Below are 13,952 nucleotides of genomic sequence, written 5' to 3'. Positions count from 1 at the left end.
ATTATCTAATAATGTGAGCTTCATTTACTTTGGGTTTATTTGAAAAACCCAAATAGATATTAGATTAACCATTTATCCAATAACTTTAGATTCAATAGTAATCCAATAAGATCCAATTAGATCCAATTAGATTAATGTGGAACTTTTATTGTATTCCCAAGACCATTGTCATCCCTAGGCTACCACGGCTTGGTCGTGATTCGTACTGCCTTCTCCGGTTGATGCTCCATGGTTAACTTGACTTCTTGGTTGATCCATGGCTGTGGATCATGCTGCAATGTTGGTTTTTAGGCTTCGCGTCTCCAAGTATGCTCCAACATCAAAATCTCCACTTCTAGTCAATATAAAGTGCAAACCGTAATCATACAAACTAAAAAGAAAAATGAATGCAAATGCTAAAAGTTAACACAAATTATGCTTATGTAATATAGTAAATGCATGCTAAATAAAACCAAAAATATATGCATGATTCACACACATTAACAACTATCTTCTTTTTTAGGTTCTATTCTTCAATGTAATTTTTTTCCTGAAAACACATTGTGCTGAAGGAAGCCATAATGCTTTAGAGCTAAACAATTTCATACTTGATTCTAATGTTTCTATTAGGAATGTAAATATATTAATTGTTTTTTTTTCTTAAATGCTCAAGCTTTTCAAATAAGTACATATTAAATTAACTTTAATGTGACATTAGAACAAGAGATTTAGTGGTCAAAACTTGTCTATGTCAAAAAATATTATATTATGAATTTATGTATCTGGATTTAGCCAATCAAGTGAATTATATACTATGAAGGAAAAGCATCAAGGATATAAGTATACAATTGATCCATTTCCAAACACCAGCTTATTACTTAACAATTTCATATTATTATCTGATTTTCTTTGTTTTGTCACATCTTTTTCCTTCTAATCACGTGTTTTACAGATATACCCCTTGGTTGAACCAACAAAAATGATAATGGCTATAGGAGCTCCAAACTATGCATGGCATGAATTCTTCCCTTACTGTAAGAATGCCACCAAATTAATTAGTTTATCTTTGTGGTGTTTGATTAATTTATCATGAATCTGTACTATCATGATGCAGTGCAACATAACATTGGCGTTGTAATAACTATTTGGGCACCAATTGTTTTGGTATGCATTTCTGCTACCTCTATTTTTGTGTTCATTTCATTGCTTACAATAACCATTACAAGTTGTTAGGTTTATTTCATGGACACCCAAATATGGTATGCTATTTTCTCGACTATTTTTGGAGGTATTCATGGGGCATTCAGCCACCTAGGTGAAGTAAGGATTTTTCTTTGTTCTCTTCAAATAAAAAATGTCAACATCCGTACTATATCTCTTGAATCTCTATTTCTTTCATGTATTGACAATATATTTTGATAAGACTACTAAGGAGAGTAATTATCCTCTTTGAGATTGGATTCTTACATCATGTTGACCTTCCATAGATCCGAACACTGGGGATGCTAAGGTCTAGATTTGAAACAGTACCATCAGTTTTCACTGAAAACCTGATGCCAACACCAAATGAAAAGAATAGCAAGGTATTATGCTAATCATCATTTCAACTATGGGATCTATTATGTGGCCGATGAACAAATTAATAAATTTGATTTTAAATTTGAAGTATACATTGTCTTATCTTCAATAGACCCTCTGAATCAAGAAGGAATTTCAATTTTCTTTTACTTACCATCCAAGCTTCGAATTTGCAGGACCAGATGGAGAGGATGAACATAGCCAAGTTTTCTCACATATGGAATGAATTCATCAGCTCTTTAAGGGAGGAAGATTTGATCAGTAATAGGTTGTGATTTTATGAGACTGGACTTAGCTTTCAATGACTATTGTTGTAAACAACATATTTATTTGGTTTCTTGACATTATTTAGGGAGAGGGATCTTTTGCTTGTGCCTTATTCTTTCGGAGGTATATCTGTTGTACAGTGGCCTCCATTTCTTCTTGCAAGTAAGGTAAAAATTCATCTTTTGTAGCTGTTTGTCTCCTTGATTTTTACTTGATTGTTCTGGTGGACCACTAATCTTAACATGTCAATATTAGCAGATTCCTATTGCCCTTGATATGGCGAAAGATTTCAAGAAAAAGGATGACAAAGAATTAATAAACAAGATAAAACATGATAAACACATGATTTCGGCTGTGATAGAATGCTATGAAACATTAAGAGATATTCTTAAGGAACTGTTGATTGATGAACACGAAAAGCGGTATGCAAACTGTTCTTTCATTTTAGTTAATTTTTTTTATTTGCAACATGGAAGTTTACTATCAATTTGTAGGAATTTTCAGTTAGCTAGAAATGCACTCTTGTTAATATTTTTCTGTTAGATACTCTTTTCCCATATAATATTATGTAATATACCGTACAATCTTCAGATTTATAGACAATATCTGTAAAGCCGTGGAGTTGTCAATTACTACTGAGCATAATTTTCTGGTTAAGTTCCGTATGAGTGAACTCCCCTTGCTGAGCGCCAAATTGGCAAAGCTGCTAAATCTTTTGGTACATGTGCAGCCCTCTATCTTCTATTTTCTTCCTAATATTTCTCAGAAGACAACTGATATGAATCACAACGGATATCTTGTAACAATTTTCTGTTTTCTTCAGAAAGGTGATAATGAAGATGTTGAATCATATGAATCACAGATCGTCACTGTATTGCAAGATATTATGGAGATTATTACACAAGATGTGATGACTAGTGGACATGGGTAATACATAGCTGACAGTTTATCATCAATGCAGATTTTAGTTCTAATCGCTTCTCTTTCATATGAATTATGCTTGGCAGGACTTCATCCGTGGAAAACAGACCCAAATTCTCAAACTTAAACCTAAATCTAATGGAAGATGCATCATGGAAGGAAAAGGTGATTGTATCTTCAGCTTGCTTTTCTAAAGGATCATGCATTGCTTTCATAAATTACCTCCTTTGGATCATTTAATAGGTGGATAGACTCCATTTGCTATTAACAATCAAGGAATCTGCAATAGATGTGCCTATAAATTTGGATGCTCGACGCCGCATCACCTTTTTTGCTAACTCCTTGTTTATGGATTTGCCACCAACTCCAAAAGTTCGTAACATGCTCTCTTTCAGGTAAATTTGTACCCAGAGATTTTATGGTACTAGCATATAATAATTTTCCTTTTACTGTGTTGTTCTGGTTTACACTTACTAATTTCAGTCGATACAGTTTTACTAGTAGAATGTTTACCAAATCAGACAGGAAGGATAAGGGTTCATGCGATAGGGAGGAGAGGAGGAGAGGGGCTGTTTATTACCCAACCAAAACCTAACTTAATTTGCCTTTGCCTGAAACAGGCTGGTTTAGACCCCATTCAACTTGGTTTAGTTCTAACTTGGCTGACACTAGTTTGAGGTCAAGTTGCATCTTATGAAACCCTAAAATGTTCTCCACCTAAACCAACCAGAAATTGGTAAGTAATCCTAATGAATCCCAAATCTTATACAAAAACCATAAATCAGTTGTTAAACATATCAATTCAACCCTCAATTAACCCAAATTACAACTATCTATACCCTAAATAAACTCCAGAATATAACACTTCGGCTGTATCTTGACTTGGCTGAATACCTACATTGTTATGTTTCTTGTAAACTTGTTTCTTCATCTTCTTCGACTAGGACTCCCCTTGAGAAGACATTGGCAATCTTTTTCACTGTGATAGGCTTGATGCAATTATTTCTAACAAGCCTTGTTTGTGGAAGAAAACAGGACACAAATTTGGTTTCTAGATTGTCACAAGGCTTTTGCTACACCAGGCATTAGTCAGATTGACTTGGTTCCTCTTCATTTTTTTTCCTTATTATTTTACTATTTTGAATATAGTTCTTATTTATAGTGCTTTCCTGATCCAGTGTCTTGACACCTTATTATAAAGAAGATGTACTTTACTCTGAGGAGGAGCTTAAAAAGGAAAATGAGGATGGAATATCTACACTGTTTTACTTACAGAAGATATATCCAGGTAGAGATTGTCTTATCTATTTAGTTTAAGTCATGCATATCTTATGTATAGCTTTATGGTGAGATAATAGCCGACCTCAAGCAATCTCAGCATAGAGCTTGTTATTACTTCTATGTAATTTTCTATTACCGATATAGGTGATTATAACTATTTCTGTTAACATTGCTCTGAAGATGAGTGGAAGAACTTCCTTGAGCGAGTAAAGTTTGACAATAGTGATAACATGGATGAATTGCGTCATTGGGTGTCTTATAGAGGCCAAACACTTGCTAGAACAGGTTTATTCTCAGCCTAATGTGATTAGTGCTTGCCCAAGCATAGAGTAATTTCTTTAACATTTAAGAGCCTTTGTTTTTTTTTAGTGAGAGGAATGATGTATTACAGACGTGCTCTTAGGCTTCAGTGCTTCCTGGATACTGCAAAGGATCGTGGTTAGTTTTTGCTTACATGTTGTCATGTCACAATCATTTTTCAAAATATGTTCGCACTCCTTAAAAATGCACATTTCATTCAAGAATGGTATTTACTTGCAGATATCTTGGGTGGCTTCAGGACTTACTCACCAGATGAGAATAATCAGGACCATATACTAGCACGTGCACTGGCTATTGCTGATATGAAATTTACTTATGTTGTTTCATGCCAGGTCTATGGACTACAGAAAAAATCTACTGAAGCTAGGGACAGAAGTTGCTACACTAATATACTCAACCTCATGTTGAAGTAATCCAGTATATTGTTTAATAAACAGTTTTTTTATTATTTCGTTAACAAATTCATTTTTTAAATCCCATAAATATACTGCAGCCACCATTCACTACGTGTTGCTTACATAGACGAAGCTGAAGAAACTGTGGACAACAAAACTCAGAAATGCTATTATTCTGTTCTTGTTAAAGGCGGTGATAAATTTGATGAGGTAGTTTGTCTTCAAAGTTCAAACTGCTCGAACACATGGTCTAATCTTTATTTTAAAGATCATGAAATTTATTTCATGGATATTCGTTTCTTTATGGTTGTTCCATAATATTTACATAGGTGATTATATAATACAATATCAACATTGCAGGTGATATGTTTATGCATAATCCTCATCACATGCCTTTAAATACCTTCTGTTAGTTCTTGGTTCTTCCTTCTATATTTCTGAAATTTCTTGAACTGGAACCCTGATACCAAACAGAAAATAGTGTATAAAAGGGTATTCAGATTGAGTTCTGTGATTGTACCTTGGAATTATTTGATTTGAGGACGACATAATTGGATCCCAATTTTTTAATTAAAAGTGGATCTCAATTAATAACAGAGAGGCGGACTAGAAAAAGAATATCAATATCTGTAATAATTTGTTAGTGTTCTGAACCAAGTGAAATGTGCATGCATATACTGATTTTCTTATTTCATTGTGCACTAATTGACCTGGAGGCAGATCTGTATGCATTGTTAGAAACAGTGAATGGCCAATGTGCTTCTTTGTGATAGAGATAGAAGAAGGTTAAATTCACAATCAATATGGTTAAGGGCCGACCAGTTGCCATAATCAAGTAATTTCCTTCCCTTGAACCTGAAAGTCATCATTAAGAAGGCAAATCTTATAATGTATGCATTTGTTTGTTCATTTGAAATTCCATCAACCAATTAGTTTTTCATTATCTTTATACCATTTTCATTTTTACAATTGTTTGTTTTCTGAGGATCATTGATTTTTTATAGATGCATTTACTTCTTACGAAGTTTGGTATATTTCATGATAAGGTATATGTAGTGATAGCTAGTACATAATCTGATTGTTCTATGCTTATTGTGATTTTTTTTATATATTGTTCATCTCAGGAAATTTACCGTATCAAACTCCCTGGTAAGCCAACAGATATTGGTGAAGGGAAACCAGAGAACCAGAATCATGCAATAATTTTCACTCGAGGAGAAGCACTTCAGACCATTGATATGAATCAGGTAGCTCACTTTTGTTCATTCATTGTTTCAGAAGATTCGACTCACTATTTTAATTTTTAGGATAATTATCTTGAAGAAGCATTCAAGATCAGAAATGTTTTGGGTGAGTTTTTAAGACCCAAGTATCAGAAACATCCACCCACAATACTGGGTCTACGAGAGCATATTTTCACTGGAAGGTTGTGTTTTGGTTGATATTTCATTTCATTGTGAATACTACAGTTGGACTTGCAATTTGTTAAGATATGAAGTTCTTTGGGATTTTATCAACTAATTTTCTCTTTAATGTCTTCATTTATAGTGTTTCTTCACTTGCTTGGTTCATGTCCAACCAAGAGACGAGCTTTGTGACTATCGGCCAAAGGATTCTGGCAAACCCTCTCAAGTATGGCTAGTGTAAATATTACCTGTGTCCAAATATATGGTTTGTATTTATAAATCACCTATGTCCAAAAATATATGGGTATGTGCAATACTAAAAATTAGATAGCTGTATTTAGTCTTGTTCGCATAAGCATCTGATTTTTCATTATGGCATACAATTACAGTTTGCTTCTTTCTTCAACAATTGTGCATCTGTATCTGCAATGATTAGGTTCTCTCAGTTACGAAGTGTTGGTAGGTATCGATCAAAATAAATTATTCTTGTCATCTTAACCCACCTAAAAAAATAATTTTTGCCCTGCTTGCTGTTTGTGAAAGTGACTAGATGGTTCTCATTCTTATTCTTTAAATATGTACATATTGCATAGTTTTTTGGTAAAGCTCTAACAAAATTAAATTTTTTGCCAGGGTTCGTTTCCATTATGGCCATCCAGATATTTTTGATAGAATTTTTCACCTTACTAGAGGTGGCATAAGTAAAGCTTCAAAAATCATAAATTTGAGTGAAGATATTTTTTCAGGTGAGATTTTGAAATGTACATGTCAATTAATTTCAAAAAATATTATCCTTGCCGCACTGGACTATCTGTGTTTCGGTATTTCTGATATTTGATGATTTCCAGGATTTAACTCAACTTTACGTGGAGGAAATGTTACACATCATGAATATATGCAAGTAGGTAAAGGGCGTGATGTTGGACTGAATCAAATTTCCATTTTTGAGGCAAAAGTCTCTAAGGGAAATGGGGAACAAACATTGAGCCGTGATGTTTATCGCTTGGGCCGTAGATTTGACTTCTATAGGATGTTGTCCTTCTACTTCACCACTGTGGGCTTCTATTTTAGCAGCATGGTGAGCAATTTACCAGTATCTGTTTACTATTATAGTTTATGATGAATTAAATAAGTTTACCTCTATTACTCTTGTTAATGTTGCAATTCACTGTGTGGAACAAAGCTGATTGCTTACAAAATTGCTGTTGTTAATTCCATACCACGACACATCTAAGGAAAGTTCTCACAGATCTTGGATTGCGCTCCACTTATTATGTAGACGCCTATATTTCTTCAAGAAATCAAAATTTGCGCTCATTTTCTTCTTTCCTGTTTATGTTTTTTCTCAAGTTACTGGTGGTTTACCATAGAATGTGATGTTGGACAATAGCACAGTGATATTGAGTTTGACTTCCCTTTTGAAGTTAATTGTTTCATGATGCCTGGATCGATCTTTTCCAGATAACTGTTCTTACCGTCTATGTCTTCCTATATGGGCGGTTATACTTAGTCATGAGTGGACTGGAAAAGTCAATTCTGGAGGATCCGCGCATTCAGCAAAACAACAAGCCCCTTGAAAATGCTCTTGCTTCACAGTCAGTCTTTCAGCTGGGCTTATTGCTTGTTCTTCCTATGGTAATGGAAGTTGGTTTGGAAAAGGGATTTCGGACGGCTATTGGTGAATTTATAATAATGCAACTGCAATTGGCTTCTGTTTTCTTTACATTCCAGCTTGGTACTAAAGCCCATTATTTTGGAAGGACAATACTGCATGGAGGTGCAAAATATAGTGCCACTGGTCGTGGTTTTGTGGTATTTCATGCTAAGTTTGCTGACAATTACCGTATGTACTCACGCAGCCACTTTGTGAAAGGATTGGAACTAATGATTCTCTTGGTTGTATATGAAGTATATGGGCATTCATACCGAAGTTCATCTTTATACCTGTTTGTCACAATGTCTATGTGGTTCTTGGTTGTGTCATGGTTGTTTGCTCCTTTTATATTCAATCCGTCTGGATTTGAGTGGCAGAAAACCGTTGATGATTGGACAGACTGGAAGAAATGGATGGGAAACCGTGGGGGAATTGGGATTGCAGTGGATAGGAGTTGGGAATCCTGGTGGGAAACTGAACACGAACACTTAAAGAGCACAAGTATCCGTGGTCGAATGCTAGAGATTATCTTGGCTCTACGTTTCTTGATCTTCCAGTATGGAATTGTTTATCACCTGAACATAGCTCATAACAGCAGAAGTGTTCTGGTATTTCATTTTATTGGTCTTGTTTTCATTTGTTTTAACTTTTGAGAACTACTTCTACGTACACTGTTATTGTTCGTTAACATTCTTGTAGGTCTATGGACTGTCGTGGCTGGTGATGTTGACTGTATTGTTAGTTCTTAAGGTACTTATAAGCTATATGAAAATTGAGTAGATCAGTCAAATCAAAACTTAACTGATATTCAAACTGACTATTTTTTTTTGTCTCTTCTATCACTTATCACTGCAGATGGTTTCAATGGGGAGACGTGGTTTTGGTACTGATTTCCAACTCATGTTCCGCATCCTCAAGGGTCTTCTCTTCCTTGGCTTTGTATCCGTCATGACAGTCTTGTTCGTCGTCTGTAACTTGACACTATCAGATGTCTTTGCTGCACTGCTGGGCTTCATGCCCACTGGCTGGTCTATTCTTCTGGTGAGTAAAGTGTTTAAGTTGTTAATTAAAGATTCCAGTGTGTTGAAATTTCCCACAAATGCTGAAATTTAATTTCTCGTGCCAAGATTGGACAAGCATGCAGACCTCTTGTGAGAAGGCTAGGATTCTGGGACTCAATCAAGGAGCTGGGAAGAGCATACGAGTATATAATGGGAATGGTAATATTTGTGCCAATTGTTGTCCTTTCTTGGTTCCCCTTTGTTTCAGAATTCCAGACGCGTTTACTCTTCAACCAGGCATTTAGTCGAGGTTTGCAGATTTCCATGATTCTTGCTGGTAGGAAGGATAGTAACATGTATGGCAGCTAAAGCATTTTAGATTTCTCGTGTTCATGTCCCCCCCACCATACAAGTTTATTTTTCCTCCCCTTTTTTGTGAATTTTAGTAGTACAGCTTATAGTTACATCTGTTGTTGAATTAGTGTGTGCGGACTAAACTAGATTTTGCAAATTAAATTGAAAGTACTGATGTTAGGTGAGTTTCCTTATTTTCTGTGTTGGGGATATGCATTTGGATACACACGACTATATGAAAGAATTGGATCATTTACTCTTTAAACTAGATTTTGCAAATTAAGTTGAAAGTACTGATGTTTGGTGAGTTTCCTTATTTTCTGTGTTGTGGATATGCATTTGGAGACGCACACGACTATGTGAAAGAATTGGATCATTTACTCTAAATATTATTAGTTATATTTATTGTTTTCCAATAACGTATGAATTTTAGAACTTTAAATTATATATATATTTTCTATTAACAATTAGGAATATTGACATTTTTATTTATTTAAACAATAATTAGATTAAATTATAAGATGATCATTTGGCTAATTAAGTTTGGTAAAAATTAACTTGATCCAGCTCTTCCTTTAAAATACGTTTTTATAACTGAGGATTTTTTTTTTTTTTTTTTTTTGCAATTTGTCAAAAGGAGGAAGTGCATCAAATCAACCACTTCTCCCAAAACCCGGCCTACGTTGTTAGGTCTCAATGCATGGCTGCTTTTCCATGCTGAGGTTGTTGCCTGCACCCACTGCGTCTCCGTTTGCGCTGCGCTGCGCAGTGCGTTGCGGTGCAGTAAGCCGGTCAAGGAGGTAGTACGGCAAGTGTCGTCCCAAGGTTTTGGTTGTTTCGCAACCAAACAGAATCATTCACCTTCCCTAGCTCTGTCACCCTTCTCATCCATGTCCCATCTGTTCTCTGCTGCTCTCCTTCCACCGCATGCAGTGCCTACTTACTATATACATCTGCACGCACGAGAAAATGTGGCATATTTTCATGGATTTCCATTTTAGTTTTTTAAAATTTATTTTTATTTTCCGTCATTCTATTTTCTTGAAAAAAAAAATTGATCATAACTAATGGAGAAAACTCTGTAAAATATATACAGCTATTTAAGATGCAATCTTAACTTATTTAATTCAATTTGTGTAATTTTTGAAAAAAAATTAATTACAACAGATCAAACTGTTAAGTAGTCACATCTCACATGTATCCTTAAGTATGCTAGAAAAATTAATCATCATATCTTTAACTTTGCAATTTTATCAGTCATTCCTTTTAACCAAGCTATTTGCTCTTTGGTTGTTAGTGGGTCCCTCCTCTATATCAAGTCAGACACTAGCACTAGATTGGTACCGACGGTTTCTCTCCTCTTTCCGACACTGGTTTTTTCTTTATTATGCACAGAGTTATTTTCAACCTTATTAACCTCTTCTTTTTTTAAAGCACTCGATCGTTCCACTTTAAAAACATTTTCCCTGTATTGTGGCCTCACCCTCATCGACTCCCTTTAATTTACAGCCATAAAGACACTCTTCTTGTTCCTCCATGAAGACCTCTTATTGTTCATCTACCCTCTTGCCCAACCTCTTAAGTACATCCTTTACCGTCAATACTGAAGTTGCATTTACCTAAACTCTAAACATGCATCAGACACTCTGTTTTTTCTCTTGGTATGTGTGCTTTTCCTAGTGAATTACGTGTTGAGAGTACTCAGATGAAATATGTTCACACAGCTCTGCCGCCCTACAAGGCATAACACAAATGTCCTAAATAAAAAATTATCGCCAGCAACCTACAAAATCTCCTAAATATATTATTTTAATGCATCAAGGACCTATGAGTTGGATCTCATTGACAGACCAAATCCAATAACCTTCATTTATAACTTTTTAAAATTTTTTGATATATGAGTAGTACTCATATAGAAACATTACTAAAAATATATTTGGAGACCGACAATAGAGGGTCAAGGGCATTTTAGAAAATTAATATGTATTTTTGGTAATTTTTAAACTTTTTTTTAATGTACACCAAAAAAAAAAAAGTACAGATAGCTCTCTTCATGGATTAATGTCATAAATTTTTTAAACTTTCAAATATAATATATTCCGGGTGAGAATTAAATCTTCATTATCTATGAATCCGTTCTATTGGTAAAATTTTTACCATCATAATAAAACCGTCGGTGAAAGGAAAAAAAAAAAAAATCATTGGAGAGTTCATGGTTCATGGTTCATGGTTCATTAAATTAGCGAACAATCAAGATTTCTGGTCCGGCGTAGACACCGATTGACAGTTTTAAAGACGGTGGACAAAAAGGACCGGAAGGAAGCAGAGAGATAATAAATGTGTCCATCTCCCAAAAGCATGCACATGAACCAAATCCACAATCCCTTTCTAGCTACCCTCCTCATCTCCCTCCCTCCCTCCCTCCCTCCCTGCGCTTCAATTATTTCTCTGATTTCTACTTCCACACAACCACAGATGCGGACCATCATGGTGAGAAGTCCACACGAGTCTTCTTCCTCCTCCTCCTCCTTCTCCAAGAGGCACTTCGGCCAGTGGATGATCGGCAGGGGATCCGAAGACAAGAAAAAGAAGAAAGAGGAAGGCAAGGTGGCCGCCGAGGAGATAGTCGCCTTCTCGACTACTTGCGATGACGACGACGAAGCTGACGTTGCGCCGCCCGTGAAAGCAGGGGCGCGCAAGAAGAGATCCTCCTCCTCTGCGGTGGCGGCGGTCGCGGTTCGCGTCTCGAGGTTCCGCACGGCGCTGGCCGCGGCGGTCGCAGGGAGGAACCGACCGGTGGGCTTCGGGCCCCGCGTGACGGGCACCCTCTTCGGCTGCCGACGCGGCCACGTCCACCTCGCGTTCCAGGCCGACCCGCGCGCGTGCCCTGCGGTGCTCATCGAGCTGGCGACCCCGACGAGCGCGCTGGTGAGGGAGATGGCGTCGGGGCTGGTGCGCATCGCCCTCGAGTGCGACCGGCGGGGCTCCGCGGGCGCCTCCGCTAAGAAGCTGGTGGAGGAGCCTCTGTGGCGCGCCTACTGCAACGGGAGGAAGTGCGGGTACGCGGTGCGGCGCGAGTGCGGGCCGGCGGACTGGCGCGTGCTGCGTGCCGTGGAGCCGGTGTCGACCGGCGCCGGCGTGCTTCCTGCGGGAGGCGGCGGCGGCGACGCAGGGGAGACGATGTACCTGAGGGCGCGGTTCGAGCGAGTCGTCGGATCCAGGGACTCCGAAGCCTTCTACATGATGAATCCCGACGTCAACAATGGCGGACCGGAGCTGAGCATCTACTTGCTTAGAGTCTGAGACTTAGTCCTTGTCCTGTCCAGTCCAGTCCAGTCCAGTACTGCTTCTCCTCCCTAATCAACTTAATTAATTAGCTTGTTCTTTATTTGGGCCTGCTAATTAATTTCTCATTCGGTTTTCTCCACGATCGTAATCTCCCCTTAATCATCTTGTACTGCATAATTGTAATTAATCAAGTTGTTTAACTCGAAGCCACTTCGACTAAGTAATAGATCAGAGGAATCTCCATTCTCCATTCTCCAATCTCCATTAATAGGAAATTAAATTGAATGTATGTTTGTATACATGGATCGCAGTCCATCTTTAATTTCTTTCTTTCCTTGCACATGCAAGAGATTGGAAGTAATAGAAACACTTGTTTATGGCACATGGCAACTTAATTGTTCTCTGTACTCACACTTCGACTCACGTCTGCTCCAAATATTACTCCATGACTTCAGTGTGTTTTCCACAAAAGGAGAGGAAAGAAGAAGTACAGTGAGAGAAAGGGCAGTGAGGTCGAATCTTCTTTCTTTTTCAATCTTCTCCAGGAAAGATCAGCATGCTCGTTTCCGATATGGTTCTTTAGATACTTAATTTAAGGAGTGAGTGAGCATTGATTGCGATGCTACACACCAAGTCGACTTTGCTGGAGTAAAACCGCGATGACTTGTCCTTACCTGTAGTCAAGGCTCGAGGTGAGTGTGACAAACATTATTCAATTTAAAAGTGGAAGATTGCGATGCGATATAGTCGCAATAAAATAATCAGAGCATTAATTGCCTGTGCAAGCGTGACATCTACATTGCGAAGGGGTGCATGAACCCAACGAAAACACACAAAATGGCACACAGGTTGTTTATCGGTTCCCTTTTGCCATCGAAGATCTGCGACAATGACATCACTTACGTATGTGAGTAAACAAATTAATATGATCACGTAAAACTGCATCTTCAGGATCGAACAGAGGAAGTGCTCATGCAAAAGAACAGGGAGCTTATAATTAATTAACAAGTAAACGTAGTTTGTAAATTAACAAACAAAATTGCAAATATTCGGTCATTGTGAATTCTTTGACCACCGAGCACACTGCACACTTAATGGTCCCATCGAGTCTTTGCTTTACTTTGAGGACCAAGGTTGTCTACCTTTATTTTCTCCTTCTTTATGAACATTTTGTTAATTAAATCATAGTCAAGGAAATAATTAAACCATTTTCTTTATATACTCATTTTAGAAAGAAAGAAAGAATGAAAGAAAGACAATGGCATTGTCAAATTAATGTAAAATGCTTGGATGAGGAGGAGATCTTTCAGCAGTAAATAAGAATCCTCCCTTTTCAGTGTTAGATAGAATCTAATTTGATTCTCACTTAAAAAACATTGCTGAAGGTGTGGATTTTAAAAGGAGGAGATCAGAGTTAAGATGATGAGGTGCAATTAGATTTGCTTTGGGTTTGAGAAGGAGAATCAAGAATGAAGAAAAGCGAACAGGTGGGAAGGGTAGGGCCGAA

The 13,952-nt window shown here is 37.2% G+C and overlaps 2 protein-coding genes across 3 annotated transcripts in view; both read left to right on the top strand.

Moving 5' to 3' along the window:
- Positions 1–9,422, top strand: part of LOC122015104 (callose synthase 7-like) — a 59,140-nt gene extending 49,718 nt beyond the window's left edge. For both annotated transcript variants that reach the window (XM_042571793.1, XM_042571792.1), the window contains exons 18-42: positions 932–1,013; positions 1,094–1,143; positions 1,213–1,299; positions 1,467–1,562; positions 1,734–1,825; positions 1,910–1,991; positions 2,083–2,246; positions 2,416–2,542; positions 2,648–2,751; positions 2,832–2,910; positions 2,989–3,140; positions 3,924–4,033; positions 4,207–4,311; positions 4,396–4,464; positions 4,567–4,756; positions 4,841–4,952; positions 5,867–5,989; positions 6,050–6,168; positions 6,291–6,374; positions 6,782–6,894; positions 6,997–7,226; positions 7,610–8,410; positions 8,502–8,552; positions 8,658–8,843; positions 8,930–9,422. In XM_042571793.1, coding sequence (XP_042427727.1) covers positions 932–1,013; positions 1,094–1,143; positions 1,213–1,299; positions 1,467–1,562; positions 1,734–1,825; positions 1,910–1,991; positions 2,083–2,246; positions 2,416–2,542; positions 2,648–2,751; positions 2,832–2,910; positions 2,989–3,140; positions 3,924–4,033; positions 4,207–4,311; positions 4,396–4,464; positions 4,567–4,756; positions 4,841–4,952; positions 5,867–5,989; positions 6,050–6,168; positions 6,291–6,374; positions 6,782–6,894; positions 6,997–7,226; positions 7,610–8,410; positions 8,502–8,552; positions 8,658–8,843; positions 8,930–9,172 — 3,651 coding nt within the window. In that variant the 3' untranslated portion in view covers positions 9,173–9,422. The remainder of the gene's footprint in view (positions 1–931; positions 1,014–1,093; positions 1,144–1,212; positions 1,300–1,466; positions 1,563–1,733; positions 1,826–1,909; positions 1,992–2,082; positions 2,247–2,415; positions 2,543–2,647; positions 2,752–2,831; positions 2,911–2,988; positions 3,141–3,923; positions 4,034–4,206; positions 4,312–4,395; positions 4,465–4,566; positions 4,757–4,840; positions 4,953–5,866; positions 5,990–6,049; positions 6,169–6,290; positions 6,375–6,781; positions 6,895–6,996; positions 7,227–7,609; positions 8,411–8,501; positions 8,553–8,657; positions 8,844–8,929) is intronic.
- Positions 9,423–11,557: 2,135 nt separating this feature from the next.
- LOC122015105 (protein MIZU-KUSSEI 1-like) lies at positions 11,558–12,651 on the top strand. Its single transcript, XM_042571794.1, has one exon. The coding sequence runs from the start codon at positions 11,633–11,635 to the stop codon at positions 12,458–12,460; it is 828 nt and encodes a 275-aa protein (XP_042427728.1). The 5' UTR covers positions 11,558–11,632; the 3' UTR covers positions 12,461–12,651.
- Positions 12,652–13,952: the final 1,301 nt, after the last annotated feature.

The sequence above is a fragment of the Zingiber officinale genome, chromosome 8B, assembly GCF_018446385.1.
Source record: "Zingiber officinale cultivar Zhangliang chromosome 8B, Zo_v1.1, whole genome shotgun sequence".
Classification (NCBI taxonomy): Eukaryota; Viridiplantae; Streptophyta; class Magnoliopsida; order Zingiberales; family Zingiberaceae; genus Zingiber; species Zingiber officinale.
This window is presented reverse-complemented; position numbering and strand designations above follow the sequence as displayed.